General features: G+C 38.8%; 1 protein-coding gene across 1 annotated transcript in view; it reads right to left on the reverse strand.

Annotated features, from left to right (window-relative positions):
- CTR9 (CTR9, Paf1/RNA polymerase II complex component) overlaps positions 1-7,398 on the reverse strand; it is a 47,278-nt gene that overhangs the window by 31,294 nt on the left and 8,586 nt on the right. The window contains exon 6 of the mRNA XM_006885593.1: positions 4,465-4,613. Within this exon, the coding sequence (XP_006885655.1) occupies positions 4,465-4,613 (149 nt within the window). The remainder of the gene's footprint in view (positions 1-4,464; positions 4,614-7,398) is intronic.

The following is a 7,398-nucleotide window of genomic DNA, read 5'->3' on the forward strand; positions in this document are numbered from 1 at the left end:
TGGTCACCCAGTCTGCATTTCCCAACTACTCTTCCTTTTTCATTGCTTCCAACTTTTACTTTTCAATCATCAACACATCTTGATTGCATGCTTGGTCAATTCTGAACTGCAAAATTTCCCAAGAAAGATGATTTAACAGAACGTGGAAATTATAGAACAATATCATTAATGTGAACTATCATGTATGCAAAATGTTATTGAGGATTAGAAGAGCACAAGAGAACTGCCAGATGTTCAGGCTAGATTTAGAAGAGGTTATGGCATCAGGGATATCACTGCTGATGTGAAATGGATATGGGTGGAAACAAAAATCCAGAAAAATGTCTGTGCATTATTGACTATGCAAAGGTATTTGTGTGGACCATAACAAATTATGGCTAACACTGAGAAGAATGAGAATTTCACTTCTCGTGCTAGTGTGAAATCTTTACATAGATCAAGAGGCTGTTGTGCAAATAGAGCAAGGTACATTGCATGGTTTAAAATTAAGAAAGGTGTGCGTCAGAGTTGAATCCTCTTTTCATACTTATTTAATCTATACGCTGAGGTATTTGAGAAGCTGGAGTCTATGAAGAAGAGTACAACCTCAGGACTGGAGGAAGATTCATCAATAATCTATGTTATGCAGATGACATAACCTTGTTTGCTGAAAGTGATAAGGCCCTGGAGTGCTTGCTGCAGAAAATCAAAGACCTCAGCCTTCAATATAGTTTGCATCTCAACGATATCATGATAGAAAAAGATTGAAACTTCAATGACTTCATTTTACCTGGATCCACAATCAATATACTTGGTCAGGAGACATACTGCAGTGGGAAAGAATACCGTCAGGGATATCTCCAAATGATGGAGGAGCAATGATGTTAGTTTGAGAACTAAGGTGCACCTGAGTCAGACCACTTGCTATGCACCTGAGAGCTGGACAATGAATAAGAATGTCAGAAAAAAAATTGCAAACCCTCTGGTGGGTCAGCTATGCTGCAGTTCCAACTTGACAGCACATAACAAAAACTACTCTGAAGAGGCAGCTCTTTCCTACTTACATTTTTAGTGCCTCCAGCCTCAGGGGCTCGTTTTCCAGAACTGTTGTTAGGTGTTATCGAGTCAAGTATGATTCATGGTGACCTTGTGTACAACAGATCTGAACCTTGTCCTATCTTCAGTATTTTAGACATGCTTGAGTCCATTGCAGAGTAACTGTGTCAGTCCATCTGGTTGAGAGTCTTAGTCTATTCTGAAGACCCTCTTTCTTTCCAAGCATGATGTATCTCTTCAAGGAACAGCCTCTCCAAACCAGATGCCAAAAGTATGTGTGACAAAGCTTTGTCATCTTTGCCTCCAAGGAGCACTCTGGCTGTACTTTCTCCAAAACATATGTTTGCTCTTTTGGTAGTCTATGGAATATTCAGTACTTTTCTCCAACACCACATCCTTATTCACATCCTTATTTAGCTCTCAGATAAACAGCAAGTGATTGAAACAATATACTCTGAATCTTGTGGCATCACACCCAACAATTTCCGCTATTTTTCACAGTACATTAGAGGGCCTGATATTTCAGAAGTGAATGGCAAATTCTGCTTCTTAGTCTCAAAACTCTGAAGAAATCTTATCTACGATGGGGTGACCCTGCTAGTAAGTGAAGTGCTGATGGCTTATCTTCTAGCATTACAGCAGCATACAAGCCATTACAGTATGGCAAACTGGCAGATGAGTGGTGGCAGCATGTTCTTAAGATAATCTTCTGTTGAGTCATAAGACAGATAATAGAAAATACTCAAATAAGGGCACTCTGGTGGCCTAGTGGCAAGAAGCTGCACTGCAATCCCAGAGGCACGCAGTTTGAATCCACCAGATGGTCGGCTGGAGGAGGACCAATCTCCTCCTGTACCAGTCAGATCTGATTTGATGGTACACACACACAAAATAACAATTTTATAAAAAGGGACATAAAAAAAAAACTAAACAAAAATTAAATACTCCAACAGACTGTACTTTTACCCCTTTACTGAAACATAATTCACATACCATTTACTCATTTCAAGTGTACAATTCATTGTATTTTAGGGTATTCACAGAGTTGTGCAATCACCACCCAAATCAGGTTTTTGAACTTTTTTAATCCTTCGAATTTTGTGGACTACTCTGGAGCCATTCTGTCACTATTACTTCGTTATGAGAACCCAGATATTGTAGTCAGTGCTGATCTTTTGGGAGCTCTGGGGGCATAATGGTCAGGGAGCTACACTGCCAACCCAAAGGTGGGGGTGTTCGAATCCACTAGTTGCCCCATGGGAGAAAGATGGGCAATCTCCTCTGGTAAGATCTGCAGCCTCAGAAAACCTGCTGGAGGGACAGCTATGAGGCAGTTTTTACTTGATGGCCGTGAGTGGCGATCTTTTGCATAAAGACACGATTAAAAATCCTTCCTCATATCCAATGGTGTTACATGCTGTAACTAATCTACACCTGTCAAGATAATTGTAGTCCCTTTTAAGGCAATGGTTTTCACCTGGTAGTATTATTGATCCCCTAGGGGACACTGGGTAATGCCATTTTTGGTTATTACTGGTACCTAGTGGTAAAGGCCAGGGACCAAACACATCCTATAGAATATAGGATAGAGAGTTGCTGGGCCAAAATTTTAATAATGCTTAAGCTAAGAAACCTTGGATAAGCTAAAAACCAGCAGGATAATGGGAAACTTCCTTTTCAGTATCAGATTGACTTTCTTGATGAGAAAGCATATTATCCTGTCCCCTTTCTCTGTTCTGATATAAAAATGAGCTGCCTACAGACACAGCAGCCATCTTCTAGCTCTTATACGACAATATGAGGAAGAAAGGTCACAAATCAAGGAACAGAGAACAGAAAGATATAAACTCTTTTTAAAAACAATTAAGTGTGAAACTTGACACTGGAGATGCCTAATTTAGTAAAAAAAATTCTTATGGCTTAAGCCACTATCATTTATTTTTTATTATGTGCAATTAAAAGCATTCCAACATGATACAACCCACTGCCATCTCACAGCAATCCTACAGAACAGAATGAACTGTTCCATAGGGTTCCTAAGGCCATAACCTTAATGGAAATAGACCGTCACATCTTTTTCTGATGGAGCAGGTGGTGGGCTTGAACCATTAATCTTTCAGTTAACAGTCAAAGTCAAATGCTTACCCACTGTGCCATCAGAGCACTTTTGTTAGGTGCTGTCCAGCTGTGCAATGACTCATAGTGACCTTATGAACAACAGATGGGAACCTTACCCTATCCTGTGATATACTTGAGCCCCTTGTTACAGACACTGTGTCAATCCATCTTGTTGATGGTCTTCCTTTCATTTCTCTGACTCTCCACCTTTCCAAGCATAATATCCTTCTCCAAGGACTGGGCCCTCTTAACAACATGCCCAAAGTTTCACCATCCTTGCCTCCAAGGAGCACCCTGGTTGCACTCTTTCCAAGAAATAGTAGTTTGTTCTTTTGGCAGACTGTGGGATATTCAGGACTCTCTAATTCTTTATCTGAAATTCTGAAACCTCAAAAGTTCTAAAGGCTGTATTATAATCTTAGAGCAAATTGGATGACAAAATGGTACTTGAATTGTGATGTTATCCTAATTAATGTGGACTTTCACTCATTTTGCCACAAATAATTAGTCTGATTTTGGAATACTAACTTCACTGGGGTGTGATGTAATATGCATTAAAAAAAACCCAAGGCAAGCTCTGGTGGCCTATTGGCAAGAGGTTGCACTGTAATCCCTGAGGTGTGTGGTTCGAATCCACCAGATCCTCTGCTGGAGAAGGAGGGACAATCTCCTACTGTACCAGTCAGATCTGATTTGACAGTGTACACAAACACACACACACACACGTAAAAACAGCAACAACAATAAACAACAAAACAAAAAAAAACCCAAAATACCAAACACCAAATCTAGTTCTAGAAAGCTGATTCAGATTTTCAGTGACCTACCATCGTCAGGTGTCTAAGGCTATAAATTTATGTGAAGAGACTACTCACCTCTCTTGCTTGGAGCAACTTGTGGATTAAAATTGTGTACCTTTCAGTTAGCAAACACTTAACACATACATTACCAGAACCCCTGAACCGAAATTATCCTTTGAGGTCACTTTTTAGATAAATACTTGCTTTTTTATTATTATTTTATTGTAACAGAAGTGAGCATTTACACAGAAAACCAGTTATTAGGAAGGGCTGATGGCTGAGAGAATAAGGAGCTACACTGCCAACCCAAAAGGCAGGTAATTAAAACTCCCTAACTGTACCCACAGGAGAAGCATGGGCACATATTTCTGAAACTACAAACATATTTTTATATGGTACTATATAATGTTCCTATAATCTGAAATCTTGACTTCTTAAGAAACAGCCCCCAGAATTTAGTTAAAGGCTTATATATCAATGAAGAACCAGGTAATATTTTTCATTCACATACCTCTTTATTGTTGAGTTCCAGAACAGCCAGTCCAACCAACGCGCCCACACATTTAGAATTGAGTTCCAGAGCTCTGCTAAATGCCAGGCGCGCTTTCTCCAGTTTGTTAAGCTTCACAAAGCAATGGCCCATACCTAAACGAACTTCCGCTAAAAAGAGAAAATTAGATACCCATCTGTCAAATGAGCATTTTAAGGGTTCAAATTCAATTAAAAAAAAAAGTTTAACTCATTTCTATTATGAGTCATTATAGGCCTAAATTAACTTCACTGAAGCTATATTATAAAATTTTTTACTGTATTACAAAAACGGTTTCACCAAAGGTTAATTTATACCACTCCCTAGCCTCCACACCTCAATCACTCACACCTGTCTTACTACAGAAGAGAATATCTATACTACTAGTATTTTTCTTCACCTCTAAAGTCACTACTGGAGCTTTGATGGCCTAGTGGTAAGAAGCTGCACTGCAATCCTGAAGGTATATGGTTCAAATCCACCAGGTACTCTGTGGGAGAAATATGGGCAATCTCCTCCCATTCGATTAACTGCCTCTAAAAATTCACTGGAGGGTCAGCTATGGGTCCATTCCAACTCAATGGTAAACAACAACAATGTCACTGTTAAACTGTACCTTCAATATTTCCTTTTTGTAGACCAAATTTTAAAGAGAGAACGAAAGATTCCAATAAGGCTTTAAATACTGTGCCTGATGTCACAGACATATTGTCATTCATTTGGAATTCTGCTTATAACTAGAGTCTAATTTCAAAGCTATGCCAAAGGCCACAAGCATGTTCTTAATGAGGGCCAAGTTGTATGTAATTACCAGACCTATCCCTTTTCATCTATTGAAAGATACTATTCTAGTAACCCTCCGTTATTTTTCCACCATCACAAAATTTTCTGAGTCATTCGCATTCACCTACATTTCCCAAATTTGAGAGAAAATAATCCTTTCAATCCCACTTCCCTTTCCAATTGCTAACCCATTCTGTTCTTTCTGTGAGAGTAAAACCCCATGGCAGATATGTCTACACTTCCTTCCATTTTCTTCTGAATTCATTTCAAGGAGGCTATCATCTGCACCACCCCAATAAAACTGTTTTTATCAAAGTCACTAATGATTTCTATTGATGTTACTAAAAGCAATGGTCAATTCTGTCTCTATTTGGCTAACAACAGAAATGGACATTGTTGGTCATTATTTCCCAGGAAACACTTTGCCTATTTCAAAGTTTAAAGGATACTGTGAGGACTTTGTTTTCCTCCTGCACCTCTAGCTGCTTCATTTTAAACACCCTTGCTAATTCTTTCTAATTTCCCTAACCTCTAAATATCAGAATGCCTCTGGGTGCCTCCATCCTTAAATCTATTTTCTATATCTGCATTCAGTCTCAGGTATGGATGATTCCCAATTAACTATTTTAGTCCAGACCTTTCTCTAGTCCTCTTGACCTTTCTACTTTCAGGTCTAAAAGTATTTCAAACGTCTTATATGCAAAACAAGCTACTAATGCACTATTTATTAAACACTGGGCATATTTTCAGGAGGGGTCAGTCCTTAAAAAAACACATCATGCTGGAAAGGTAGAGGGTCAGTCAAAGAGAGGACGGCCTTCAATGAGAAAGACTGACACAGTGACTTTAACAATGGGATCAAGCATGTCGAAGAACATGCAGATGGCATAGGAACAGGGCAAGGTTCCAATCTGTTCTTCATGGGGAATTGCTGTGAGCTGCAGTTAACTGGATGGCACCTATAAATAAAAGTAAAATATAACTTCCCTCTCCCAACTGCTTATGTATGCAAAGGAACTACCAACAAGAATGTGGCATAAGAATCAGAGGAAGACTCTTCAACAACCTGATGAATAACCTTGCTTGCCAAACGTAAAGGAGGACTTGACACTCTTGGCTGCAGAAGACTACAGCCTTCTACATGGCTTCTATCACAAGAGCAAGAAAAATTTTCACTTCTGGGCTGAAAGATAACATCACGATTGATGGAGAAAAGACTGACACCGTCAACAATTTAATCTTACTAGGACCACAATCAACATCTTCAGCACTGTTGTGTTATTATTAGGTACCACTGAGTTGACTATGAGTCACAGAGACCCTATGAACAATAGCTCTGAACCTTGCCCTATCTATTGTAGTCAGCCTCACCATCTCTGACACACATGACCCTGATGAACACCTTTCCTGATTTTAAAACATGAAGTTAGTGATTAGTTTTTCCATCTCTTTGAAACATGATGATGAAATCTTGACTGGGGTTACATTATGTCTGTATATCACTTTTGGTAGCATTGACATTTTCATAATGTTAAATCTCCCAATCCACTAGCATGGTATAGTCTTCAATTTATTTCTTTTGTTTATGGTAGTAGTATTTTGTGACGAAACTTTCTTTTGTATCGCTAGTTACATTTGTTCCTAAGTATTTGATCTTTTAGGTGGCAACTGTAAATGATACTGCTTTTCTTATTTCCTTTTCAGAGTACTCTGTTACTGTAGAGGAACTGGATTGATTTTTCTACATTAATCATGTGTCCTTCCATTTATATCCTCTAACTAGTTCTTATAATTATCTTGCTGAGCTTCTGGGTTTTCTATATTTAGGCTCATTCCGTCCACAAGCAGAGATAGTCCTACTAATTAAAAAAATTCTTGATCTTCTTCCTTGCTTATGCTTGGACTTCCACTCAATTCCAACACAAGAGGAATAATTATAGAAGACATCATTGTCTAGTTCCTGCCCATATGGGAAATGTTTTCAGTCTTTTATATATACATACATATACATGTTGTTGCTATTGTTATGTGCCGTTGAGTCACTTGCAACTCATAGCAACCCTATGTACAACATCCCTAAACTCTGCTCTGTCCTGTGCCAATCACACCGTCTCCGATACACCCATCCCGATT

Source organism: Elephantulus edwardii, unplaced genomic scaffold (genome assembly GCF_000299155.1).
Source record: "Elephantulus edwardii isolate Elephantulus edwardi_28Jun2011 unplaced genomic scaffold, EleEdw1.0 scaffold00044, whole genome shotgun sequence".
Taxonomy (NCBI): Eukaryota; Metazoa; Chordata; class Mammalia; order Macroscelidea; family Macroscelididae; genus Elephantulus; species Elephantulus edwardii.